The sequence below is a fragment of the Centropristis striata genome, chromosome 8 (assembly GCF_030273125.1).
Source record: "Centropristis striata isolate RG_2023a ecotype Rhode Island chromosome 8, C.striata_1.0, whole genome shotgun sequence".
Lineage (NCBI taxonomy): Eukaryota > Metazoa > Chordata > Actinopteri > Perciformes > Serranidae > Centropristis > Centropristis striata.
Window position 1 is genome coordinate 24,204,159 of NC_081524.1, and position 13,017 is coordinate 24,217,175.

General features: G+C 35.6%; 2 protein-coding genes across 2 annotated transcripts in view; both read left to right on the forward strand.

Annotated features, from left to right (window-relative positions):
- The window catches only part of LOC131976736 (uncharacterized), a 54,706-nt gene that overhangs the window by 21,350 nt on the left and 20,339 nt on the right, over positions 1 to 13,017 (forward strand). Inside the window, exons 9-13 of the mRNA XM_059339890.1 lie at positions 39 to 327; positions 630 to 670; positions 1,350 to 1,635; positions 2,276 to 2,319; positions 2,675 to 2,945. Of these exons, the coding sequence (XP_059195873.1) occupies positions 39 to 327; positions 630 to 670; positions 1,350 to 1,635; positions 2,276 to 2,319; positions 2,675 to 2,945 (931 nt within the window). The remainder of the gene's footprint in view (positions 1 to 38; positions 328 to 629; positions 671 to 1,349; positions 1,636 to 2,275; positions 2,320 to 2,674; positions 2,946 to 13,017) is intronic.
- Positions 5,804 to 8,001, forward strand: LOC131975960 (NACHT, LRR and PYD domains-containing protein 1b allele 2-like). Its single transcript, XM_059338803.1, has 5 exons — positions 5,804 to 6,122; positions 6,234 to 6,362; positions 6,694 to 6,826; positions 6,945 to 6,974; positions 7,636 to 8,001. The coding sequence occupies exons 1-5, from the start codon at positions 5,856 to 5,858 to the stop codon at positions 7,896 to 7,898; spliced, it is 822 nt and encodes a 273-aa protein (XP_059194786.1). The 5' UTR covers positions 5,804 to 5,855; the 3' UTR covers positions 7,899 to 8,001.

The following is a 13,017-nucleotide window of genomic DNA, read 5'->3' on the forward strand; positions in this document are numbered from 1 at the left end:
ATGCTTTTGTTCTATGAATATTTCCTTAAATTTACCAGGTGGACACGATGGCGTCTGTTATAGAGCTGCTTTTGGAAACACTGGCTGCTTTGACAGACGATGAGCTCGAGAATTTCAAGTTGATCCTTTTGCGTGAAACCGACTTCACCGAACGCATCTCATCCAGTTCAGTGATGCTGTCAGAGATAAAACACAGGCAGGACATAGTGTTTTTACTGGTGCAGACTGACGGACAACAGTCTGTGGAGACGACCGAGGAGGTTTTAAAGAAGATGAAGAGGACTGATCTGGTGCAGAGGTTGTCAGACAGGAGCTCAGCACCCAAAGGTAAGGTACAAAACACTAAAATCAGGAAATTTGTCATTAATTTGTCATATATGTTTTATAAGCTGTGTAATATGATTCTTCTCTTTATGTATAATGAAAAGATTTAACATTTAGAGAAAAGAAGACGCATAATTGTGTGTAAAAAAAAAAAAAAATATTCTGGCCAATATGAAATGTTAAAAATATTATGGGAGAGGGGGCAAAAAAGACTGAGTTGGTTTTGTGTCGTTCTGTGTATTTTAAAATAATTTTAAAAATGACTGATATGAGTTAAAAAGATTTTTAACCACTTTTCTCCTCAGAGAAACACTCTGATGAACATCGACCTGCACTGATCCAGGGAGTGAGTACTTTCACATTTCTCTGTCTTCATACAGCACCCCTTTCATTTAGCAGATAATGATTGAAAGCTATTATTATCTTGAACATTTTAAATAATGATACAAATCTAAATCATGATTAACATTTTTTTTTCCATGGACTGAACTGAAGTTGCAGTCAGAGCTCTTATGCAGTAATTTAATCAAACAATAATGATATGATATCTTTACCAGTAAGGATAAGATGAGGAAATGTCAGCATGTATGTTTCTCCTTACTTTTTACTTAAACAGTGAAGTGAGCTTCCATAAAGTTTTTCCATCAGAAATGCCTATTTATTGAACCATTCTTCAATGCATCAAAGTAAATATAGAACATGACATGATGAAAATGTTTTCTTTGAGCCTACGATTCATTTCAATGTTGTTTATTTTACAGACTGATTTCAGTGTTTGTGAAAATAGTTGCAACCACTGAATTAAAAGAAAAACAATTAACCAGTTTTAAATTGAAGGAATGACACCGAATCATCTTTGGAATCGTAGACGTTAGATAATACAACACCTATTACCAAATAGATCGTTAGCTTTGTGATCCAGTGGAAATATAACGTCTACATCAACACTGATAAGATAAAAAGAGTGATTTATAATTGTCCTGGTGAATTAAATTTATGTCCTATGATTGTACTGATTATTTCAGGTAGCAACAATGTCAGCTGTTAAACAGCTGCTTTTGGAAACTCTGAATGATTTGAGTGACAAACAGCTCAAGAAATTCAAGTGGATCCTGGAGGAGACTGTCATGTTGAAGAATCTTTTATCCCACATGTCACCGATAAGACTCACCGGAGAAAGGGCAGAATTAGTTGATCAGATGTTGGATACCTTTGGTCAACAGTCTTTTGACTTAACCGTGGAGGTTGTAAAGAAAATGAACAGGATTGATTTGATGCAGAGGCTGTCAGAGCCCAGCTCAGGACTCAAAGGTAAGAGAAAGAAAACAAATCTGCTTGTGCTGCTTGCTTCGTTTCTTTCCAATGTGAAATATAAAAAACTGCAGGCACGGATCAATAATTAACACTGTCGCCTCACAGCAAGAGAGTTCTGGGTTCAAACCCAGCTAGTAGTTTGCATGTTTTCTCTGTGTCACTGAGGGTTTTCACCAGGTTCTCCGGCTTACTCCCAAGGTCTAAAGACATGCAGGTAACAGTTAATGACAGATGGGATAAGCTCCAACCCCCCACCACCTTAGGATAAGCGGTTACTGATAATGACAGAATTAACATTCACACTCAATTTTATACACTTTATGAGTTTATTGTGTTTGAATGCTTTAGTTTGTGAAGTTTTTTTTTTATAATTCATTTATTCATTCATTCATTATCCTGAACCGCTTATCCACACTCGGGTCGTGGGAGGCTGGAGCTGATCCCAGCTGACATTGGGCGAAAGGCGGGTACACCCTGGACAGGTCGCCAGACTATCACAGGGTTTTTATAATTTGATCCAAATTTGTTTTGTTTTACTTGCTTTTTAAGTAACTGAACCTCATTAAAGTCAAATTCACTCTCTTTGTTGAATTAGATTAGAACCATCTGAGTCACTTTAAATGTCTTTTCTCCTCAGAGAAACCCTCTGTGGATGAACATCGACCTGCAGTGTTGAAGAGAGTGAGTCAAACAAATCTCAGCTTCATTCAATAGTTGCAGGTCTTTATCATGTTATATAAGGTCATATGAATCGGTTTAAAGTGATGAAAGTATGAAAGGAGTCATCATATGCATTGATGTTGCTAAAAGATGAATACACAGACAATACTTTGTGTTTGTAGATAAAATGAGGTAAACACCAGTACTACAACAGATATTACCAAGTGTATCATTGTCTTGATGATCTTGTAAAAAACAATGAATCTCATCCACTTGACTAAAGCATTGACATTGATAAAACACAAGAAAATAATTTGTTACCTATCCCAGTTAATAAATGACACATTTGCTTATCATATCGTTTGATTTTTTTCAGGCAGCTGTAAAACATGTTCTTTTGAAAGCACTGAAGGGTTTGAAGCAAGAGGAGTTTGAGAAATTCAAGTATTTGCTGCAGTTCACGTACTTCCAGAAGGGGCTTCCACGCATCTCATGGGGACAACTGGACCGGACAAATAGTAGAGGTGAACTGGTGCGTCTGATGGTGGAGAACCAGCAGCCGATGGAGGTGACCAAAGAGGTTTTCATGGACATGAAAAGGCCTGATCTGGTAGAGAGGCTGTCAGAGACCAGCTCAGGACTCAAAGGTCAGAGAAAGAAAACACAAACTGCTACATTACACGATCACGTTTGTCTTTTAAATGTGTAATACATGCCTTTTATAATTCATAATAGCCCGTAATGCAACATACCACATTAATGAATTTGACTACAGACTCATATTTATTTGAATGCAGTCTCTATGATTTTCTTGATTTCACTATTTAGTAGATTTTAGTGTAGTTTTTGCAGCAATAAGTTCTTTAGTTTTTATTTTCTTTAAAAGCAATTGAAACTTTTTTAGAAGGAACAAAATATAAGTTGCAGTTTAATACACACAGATACATGGAAGTAGCCTCTGTGAAGTCACCCCTGCTAGGGCTGGGCGATATGGACCAAAAGTCAAATCCCAATATATTTAGGCTGAATATCGATATGCGATCTATATCCCGATATTTTTATTGCAAAGTGAGAGCAAATGTTCAGTCAAAGCCAAATATGACTATGATGATGTCACAAGTAGTTTTATTGAAACCGTTTAAGTGAACATAAATACTGTATAACAACAGGAGTAGCCTTGTTTAAAATCAAAGCTCCATAAAGTGCACATTTAAATAAAAAAAAATCTCAAATAAAAATAGCCTGTGTGTAAGGGCCAATAAGGACCAGTTCAGCAATAATAATTTAAGTTAAAAACAGTTAAAAATTAATCGATAATCGATATATCGTCTAGCCCCAATCCCTGGGTGTGTAAAATTTTGTCTGTCACCATCTTGGCAGTGCCTGACTCCTCCTAGCTCTTAGTGCAACAGGGGTGAGCTGTGTCACATCGATTGAAGACTGGTTTGTGAAAAACGCCACCTGACGGCACCGACCTGTCACTCAAAGCAGCCATGTCCTTTATTATGCGTAACGTTAAGCCGTTGTATCATCTAAACAGTTGATCTGTATAAAGATTCAATCCATTCATTGACCAAAACCTGTTTTTTCAGCCAGGCTTTAAGCTTTTTTATGAGGAGGAGCCTGCCTCAAGTGGCCAGTTGTGGTACTGCGGTTTTTGCAGGGCCAAATACTTTAATCTCTAAACTGAATTAATATCACCTTAATAATCGCCTCTTTGACACACTGACATGTATCATTTGACACAATTAAAATATATATTTTAAAACAACTAGAATATTTGTAGCAGAACTTTTGCATTGGACTCATTTAGATTTAATGGGTGTTAATGATAGCAGGAATCAACCTCTCTCTCTCTCTGATTGACTTTTCTGATGTTTAAGCAGATTTTTGCAATATTTTGCAATTAATCCTTCATAATAGATTTTATTCAAAAGGAGCTTAATCCGACTCACGTTGCTTATAGTCTGATTTTGAATCATTCAGTCACTGCCTGTTTTCTTTCTCCTCAGAGAAACATCAGTCTATACTGCTCCAGAAAGTGAGTAATGTGACCTCACACAAACTTCACACAACACAGATTTCATTTAATCGTTATAGTTTATGCTGACAGTAAAGAGGTTTTACATAAATGCCCTTTGATTACTTTGAATCCATCAGGAAAGTAACTATGATATCACTTAAAATGTAGATTTTGGAAACACTGGAGGATTTGAAGTCCCAGGACCTTATGGAATTCAAGAGGCTCCTGCAGGACACTGAAATAAAAAAAGAATACCCAAGAATCCCAAGGCACCGAACGAAGACAGCAGGGAGAGTTGGCCTAGCAGAGCTGATGGTGGAGACCTACGGCCAGCAGTCTGTGGAGGTGACCAGGGAGGTTTTAGAGAAGATGAACAGGAGAGATCTGGTGCAGAGGTTCTCTGAAATGAAGGATGAAGGATCTGAAGGTATGAAAACCCCAACGTTATTATTCCAATATAAAGACTTTCATATGTTGTTACAGTATCGATAAGTTTTTAATTTCTCCATCTTTTGTTGAATCTGTTGCCGTTCCAACAAAGGACAGGACTCCAACATCAACACACATTACTTTACTTGTGTGTTGATGTTGGCTTCCATACTGTATTTTTATTGTATCATTTTTTTGTTTCCTGGCATCGTTACTCAAACAGCTACATGTAGCTACTCTGTACTCTGTGATAACTGAGTTGTTTGTTTTGTGCATCATATGGCTCTCATATTATAGCAGCGCAATGTAGCATGTGGTGCTAAAGCAGCAAAACAAACATGACATCATTTAAAACAAATTCATATGTTTCTCCACAAGGGCCTTCAGGAAGCTTGGAGCTTGAGGGTTGTGGCAGCATGACGGTAATCTCTTACATTCATTAATTTGTTAATTTATGTGATGTTCTAAAACATTATTATGTAAAAATGGTTGTCCTCTGCAGCAGGTCTCCAGTGACTGGACTAAACTTGACCCTGAAGTGAAAAGTACAGACGAGACTCCAACTTACAGGTAAAAATAACGTCCTAAATACTTCTTTACAGCAAACTGGAACTATAGAAAACATTCAGCTTAGTTCTTGAGATTTGCAAATTTAAGTGTTAATGCCACATTTTGCACTAAATAAAATCAAAACAGATACATTCTAAGTTTACATTCACTCTGTTCTGTCCCTTCATGTGAATATCTGCAAACTCTCTTTTTTCATTCATGTTTTAGCCTACAGTCTGAAGCAGGAAACTTTGAATGCAGCGTCTCTGGCTTGCGCTGGGTCTGTAAGGAAAAGGTCAGCTTGAAGTACCAGTTTTGCTCTTCGAAGTATCACATGGAGAAGATTGAAAGCATACAGTACATGCCTGCAGGGCCCCTTATGGACATCAAGGTCATTGCTGGGAAGTTAGATGTTGTGTTCCTGCCTCACTGGATCTGCATCGGTAAGTCAACATGAAGAAAAGAAAATGAAATTGAATTTTTTATTTCTAGTTGCATGTGTACAAAACCTGGTGTGATCCTTCTACTAATTTTGTGTGCTGAAAAATAAAAATAAATGTATCATTTTACAGACGACAACCCTACAATATTAGACAAGTTTGCAGTCCTGCACATAGATGACTGTGGAGTTACTGTGGAAAAAGTGTCTGAGGTCACATCGTTCCATGTCAAGCTGTGTGAGCCAACTTTCTCTCTGAAAATGGTCCTGGTGAAACGTGGCTGGTCAGTGGAAATAGACTGCAGGGTGTTCGTACACAAGACCAACAGACCATTCCTCAAACTCCATGTTTACCTGATCCCACCTGACCCTGCTCTGAAAGAGGTTATTTCATATTTTACTGTCACCAACACCGATCATAATCAGACACAGAATGGCCACACAAATAATTTGATGAATGAACAACACAGACAACTATTTTATTTTATTTTGAAGGAATTGGACAAGAAGAAAAACTCCTTTGGCTATGAAGAAATCCCATTGCAACATCCAAAGAAGCCTCTGAAGATGAATGATTGGCTCATCCTTACAGCACATTTGGATGGCAAAGAAATGGCTTCTGATGTATGTTTAGAATTGAAATTTGAAGATTTAACTGTGATTCAGAAATTAGCGTTATTATCTTCTTCCTCTAAAATACCCGGTCCAGCAACTATAATTATGAGATCCTAAAATCGTTTGTGGCTACAGGCAATAAAAAATATATTAAAATCCATCTGAAATCATTATCCCCTTTTGAGCCTGAAATGTTTATTTTATTCTGGAGTATAAGTAATAATATTGCCACAACTTTCTTAAACTTATTTGAAACTTGAAGAAGAAAATAATTTTTTTTGGCACACTCTCAATCAGGGTCTAACTTCTTCCCCTCATTCATATTTTTATTCCTTTTCAGTCATTACAGCTCATATATCAAAGCATGGAGCCCAACTTCTACAAATTGTTTATTGAGAATCCAGACAAAGACCTTGTGCTCCAGCTGAAACGGGAAAATGAGCATCCTGTATGGACTGAGAAAATTCTAAAAGGTAAATTTAATTTAATTTAATGAACTGATTATCCATCGCCGGTGAAGCAAATGTCTACTGTTGGATAAAGGCAGTAAATGAGCTACATTCATATTTTCTTGTCTCTTTTTTTTGACAGAAGAATACCAAAGCACAGGCCCTGTAAAAGGTAAGACATTTCAAATTATTTATTTTCAGCAGAAATGTTATTTCTTTTTTCAAAGTGTAAAAACTCAGTCTGCTCTGAGACAGACGCACAAAAAAATAAAAAAAATTTAAAGCCATGCTTTTACAAATAGGGGTAAAAGGAGAGAAATATGATTAACTTAGACAGAACAAGTCAATTTCACTTGCTATTTTAAGCAGAATTTTTTTTACAAAATTAATAAAAAAAAAAAAATATTTGTTCAGTTGCTTTAACAAACAGAACTGTTGAAGTAAAGATCACTAAAGACTAATATATATTATATACTGATTATACTATGTTTACTTACCCTTTAGAAGGCAATTGGTTGCTAGATTTTTCAAGATAAACTTTTCAGTGAGATGATCGGGATGATGAGGAAAACATTTTTCCGACTATTCTGAAACAACATGAATGCAGCACATTAGCCCTGTCTCCCAGTGTTAACAAAAGTTTAATGTTTTAGACAACATCCCAACGTTTTGGGAATCAGGGTTGTGTACCTTGAGATTAAGCCAATTGAGTTTTAAATTAACGGTCCAATTCAAACAGCAACAAACCATTTGAGCTTGACAGCTGTTTATGGTGTTTTTGTTTTTAAAGAAACCGGATATTATGAAGTCACTTTACTTTTCTCCCCCTTAAGCCTCAGGGGAGCACTTTGTGGATAAACATCGAGTGAAACTGATCGAGAGAGTGAGCAACCTTGCAGCCATTTTGGATGATCTCCTCGACAAAAAAGTCATCCAACAAGGGGTTTATGCAGAAATCTGTGCGAAATGTACAGATGAGGACAAGATGAGGGCACTTTACTCTGGTCCCCTGAAAGCTGGTGAAACCTGCAAGGACATCGTCTACAAAATCCTTGTGAAAAATGAGCCACTTCTCATTCAGGAGCTTGAGAAGTGAATAATGTAGTGGAATCTTTTTTGGTTACGCTATACATAACAGACAATTGTTATTACAATTGCTCTGCAGTTATGGTGTCATTCTTCCTATATATACATATATATATATATATATATATATATATATATACATACACACACACACACACACACACACACACATATATATATACATACATATATTTTTACATACATATATATATATATATGTATGTAAAAATATATGTATGCATATATATAAACTTATTTTTTTTATATTGTATCATTATGTAGTACATAGTAGATACTGGCACTGGGGAACAAGATGTGATTTTTTTAAGGAAAGGGGTAACTTTATTTTAATTTTATTTTTGGATACCTATTCTATTGTTAAAGGTGTGAGATGTCTTGTATGGGACGTAAACTAAAGCACTGTGAGTTGTCCCTGCTGAGCCAGGGCTGGAATCCAATCTGTGTCGCTGGAATTAAAAGATAACTTAAAGCCCCTTATCCCTTATTCCGTAAGTTCACATCTTGCTCCCCACATACATATTCCATTAGTCTACAAAAGAATGCACTATAACTCCAGTTTTTACACTATGTTTGATCTAAATGTGAAGGTAACAATTTAGATTACAGCCTACCTCCAAAAAAAATGATGTACATTTTATGATTCCATTGAGTTTTCTAAAAAAGAAAAATTAGCTTTTTTCCATTTATGTTCAAACAGAGCTACTTCCCCCTAATTTGACAGTTAAATTAATTTAAATTCATATAGAATGGGGAGATACATTTTTAATGAGAGGATTTTTCATGTATGGGTTGAATCCTGGATTAGCACATTTTAATTGGACAATCATTTAATAATTGAACTTTCTCACCAGACACGTAATGTTTTTACCCAACAAAAAATAAATAGAATGAGTCTTATTTTTAACGTTGGGATTTTATCTAAATCCATGAGTTTTAACTATACCTGTAGGTTGGACCGTTCATTTATGTCAAATATGTTGAAAGATTCTGATGCTGAAGAAAAAGTGCTGTTTCAAAACACAATAGAAAATCATGCTGATTCCACAAGAAAAGGTAATATTTACACAAACCGAAGAGGTTGTTTGTTGTTTTAAGTTAACTGTTGGTTTCCTGATAAAACATATTTCAGATGAAATGCACAAAAGATAAAGTGCCATTTGACAATGTATTAATTAGCATAATGAATTAATTTATTTAATTGTTTTGGCTTCTCTGAGTCTTAACTTTTAAAATGCAGTGTGTTTTATTTGCTGCTTTATTTCATTTATTTTAGTTTATCTTTTTTCATTTTTGGTCTGTCAGTCAGATGAAACAAGATAATTAATGTCATCAGTGTGGGCTCTGAGAAATTGTAAATGCTATTTTTTCACATAAAAATAAACATTTTATAGACTGAACAATTCATGTAGATAATACGTGTGTGTGTGTGTGTGTGTGTGTGTGTGTGTGTGTGTGTGTATCTGTATTGAGCATAACATTTCCGGCGGCAATCTTTATTTTATTTGTATTTTTTTACGAGGAAACATTTTTCCTTGATCTGATCTGGCGAAAAAGGACACGGCAGTCTGGGATATCTTGGTGAGAAATGGCTCCCAAAACCATAAAAAAGTATTTAGCAGACATGTTGGAGAACCTGTAAAATGAGAACTTTGACAGACTACAGGAACCGGAGCTCATCAGGTGGCTGTGGAGTTATTGACAGACTGAGTGAGGACTTGCACCCTTAAAGTCTGCTTGCAGAAAACTTTGAGACAATACCTTTAACCATTTCACATGGTAAAACACAATTTGCAGATCTCACTCAGACTTTTCAGCAGAACTGTAAATACATTCTCATTCTCCAAACACATTCTGAACATTAAGCTATAACTAGAAAATTTCCTCTGGGGAAATTTTGAAAGGGCCACGGGGGCTACTGCCGGTGTGTGTACACTATGATGAGATTCTTCAGAGATTTCAAACTATGCCCTTTAACCTCAAAATGTGTGTGTGTGTGTGTGTGTGTGCGTGCGTGCGTGTTTGAAGCATGTGTATGCATGTGTGAGGAGTGTACATTTCTATGTATAAATTATTTCTGTAGAGTGGAATTTGCGGCCTGGAGCGCAGTTTTCAAATTTATTTTTTGTCAATTTTTTCTCTCCCTCTACACTCCGGCGATGATGTCACACACTGTGACACAAACATTCCGTGCAATACACACCCATTATAATCTCAGAATTTCTCCAAAAATGATCATGGTCATTGAACAGGGATTGATAAAAAACTATATGACCTATCAAAACGTGGATTAATACACCAATACACAAGACTTGTGTCTACTGTTTAAAGTTTAAATGGAGTCTCTAGGTGAAATTATGCCGGAGGAGTAGATGTTTAAAAATCTCCAATTATTGTTCTTTTTCGCTCATTTTTTGTCGGCCGTCCCATTCATTTCAATGCAAAATTTTGGGCAGTTTTTTAATAGCACACCGATCCCGATCAAACCGCACGTTTTGATGTATAATTTGTCCTCTAACTCTTCAAGTTGTAGGACTAGTAGCGGGACGAAATTGCGTCCGGAAGAGGAAGAAGAAAAAATCCACAGTATAACTGGTCCCTACAGCTATTGCTGTATGGGACCAGTGCTCGGTGCGATTGCCCCGAGGCCCTAGTAACATGCAACATAAACATCATTCTGGCACTACACCAGTAGTAGGCTGTTAATGGCTCCAGGTGTCCACGTTTTGTATTAAAAAATCTGGTTTCCAGAGGATGAAATATAATGAGAAAAAGATATATTATTATTTATTAAAATATAATATTTTGGTGATCCTCTGCCTTCTCCTCTTGTGCCATCATGACGTTGACTTGGATACAGGGATTAACTGATTGGATTTTGGTGGTCAAAGATCATGGTCACATCTCAAATCTGTCCCATTCTCATGAACACCACATCTTTCTTCAGATTTTACACAAACGTCCATTTGCACTAGAGGATGAACTGTTTTTGTTTTATTGATTTTGCAAAACATCCTTTTTTTCTCCATTCCACAGTCCATAACTTTTGAAGAAGACGTTCATGCTGTATTGCGATCACTTTGCTGATCCCTCAACTTTTTCTAAGGTGCCATCTGGTCAAAATGTAAATTTGTCCAGTCATTTAGTTGAAACTATACACATTCCCATCAACCTCAGCTGTACTTTGTGTTTGATGCTAAAGCAAATTTCATGCTGAACTAAAATGGATGAACATTATACCTGTTTATCATGTTATCATGTTTATCAATTAACAAGCATGACTATTGACCTCACATTTCTTTTCAATTAAGCTTTGGAGTATTGTCTTTAAAGCAAGGGATGATGATGTGATGTCACCGATTTTTTTATATGTCCTTTGTCCTCAGAGAAAATCTGTGAATGAACACTCTTCTGCAAGGATCCACTAAGTGAACATCTCGCTGACACAGCACAGCACAACACAACACATGCTGGTTGAAAATCATCCTCAACTTGAACTGATAAACTATGATACAAACCAAAAACTGTGGCTGGATTCAGGTTTTTATCTTTTGGCAACAATACTTTAAAATGTTCTTCAATCATGTAAAGACACTGCGAGTTTTTAAAAATTATTTTCATTCAAACTTCAAACAGAGGTGTAAAGTTATTGTAAGTATTTATGAAACATGGTGTTTCTGACGGCATCAAAATGTTTTGTTTTTATGATGCCTGTTTCCCTTCAATTTTTAAGGTTCAAATAATTTTTATAAAGAAAGATTTTTTTAATATGAATGACATACAATGTATCGATGTTTTGTTTTAAGTCCGATGTTTATTCTATTTTTATGAAATGTGATTTAAATTAAAATGTCTATTTTATATTTCATTGTTTTGACCTCTTTTGTCTTACATCAAGCACTTTGAATTGTCTTGTTGTTGAAAGATGCAAGACAAGAACATCTATGTTGCATTTGAATATGCTGTATCCTTTGAATTTAAAAGCAGCTGTGAACTTTTTACCGTTTGAGGGTCATTCAAAAATGTTCTCTCTTTCAAAATGTATAATACATTTCTCTGATTATTATTATTTCTTGTTCTTAGTCTTTGACTCAAATGAAGTGGCCTAAAAAACAATACATGAAGCAAGAATAATGGTGTAATGCAAAGATCTAGTAGGATTTTCATTTTAAATGTTTTTTTTTTGTTTATGAAAAATGTTCTTGTCAGTCTTTGTTGCTATTTACAGCATGGCAAAAACAGACACTGAAGAAGATTTAATGTTTGAATCTATTGTTCACAATTTGGACGAGTCTTAAATAAACACCCTTAAATAAAGCAGCTCAAACTCCTTATTTTAGCGCTGGTGGCTATCAGTAATTACGTTTTCTGGTCCCAGAAAGAGGCATTGCGTTATGTTACATGTAAAATGCAATACCACCGTTTCGCCGCTATGTCAAACACCCGGCGCTGTTCTTAGGTTGGGGTGCGCTGCTGCTTGTCAGACCCGAAGACTGCAGATTCAGACCTGCAGATCTGGGCCTGCAATTCTCGACTACTTTTATTTTGCGACAGTGCCCCAATTTCATTGGAAGCATTACAAACTTGTTTAATATTATCAAAGTTTTTTGTTGACATGAAGTAGCTAGCGAAATGTATGTTTTTCTGTGATATGTTTAAAATCTTTAGTACAATAATCTGAAAGGCATGCTCCTCAGAATCTTCAGCATTTCAGTGTAGACTGTGATAAGCAATTCAATTTTTTAAGTGTTTCTATTTCCAATTTTATGATGTGTTTGATTTCTTTTTTTCTCTACAGCTTTTCCTGATGACGTAGCTGGGTAAAAAACTGCACACGCAATATATATATATATATATATATATATATATATATATATATATATATATATATATATATATATATATATATGTGTGTGTGTTTGTGTGTGTTTTGTTTTTATTTTTTGTTTTTTTATGTGTGTGTGTATGTGTGTTGTGTTCAAATAATTTTCATTTATTCATTGGTTTGTTCATTCAATAAAACATGTTAAACCATTTCAGTATTTCACAGCCTGTGTTTCAAATTCCCACAACAAAAGTGAGGACTGGACACCCAAGACCAGACATTTCCT

Bases quoted from the DNA above. Each gene is read 5' to 3' on its own strand.
- LOC131975960 (XM_059338803.1), top strand. From the start codon at position 5,856: ATGTATCATTTTACAGACGACAACCCTACAATATTAGACAAGTTTGCA. The intron at 6,827-6,944 runs GTAAATTTAATT...TTTTTTTGACAG, and splicing joins GACTGAGAAAATTCTAAAAG to AAGAATACCAAAGCACAGGC. The intron at 6,975-7,635 runs GTAAGACATTTC...CTCCCCCTTAAG, and splicing joins AAGCACAGGCCCTGTAAAAG to CCTCAGGGGAGCACTTTGTG.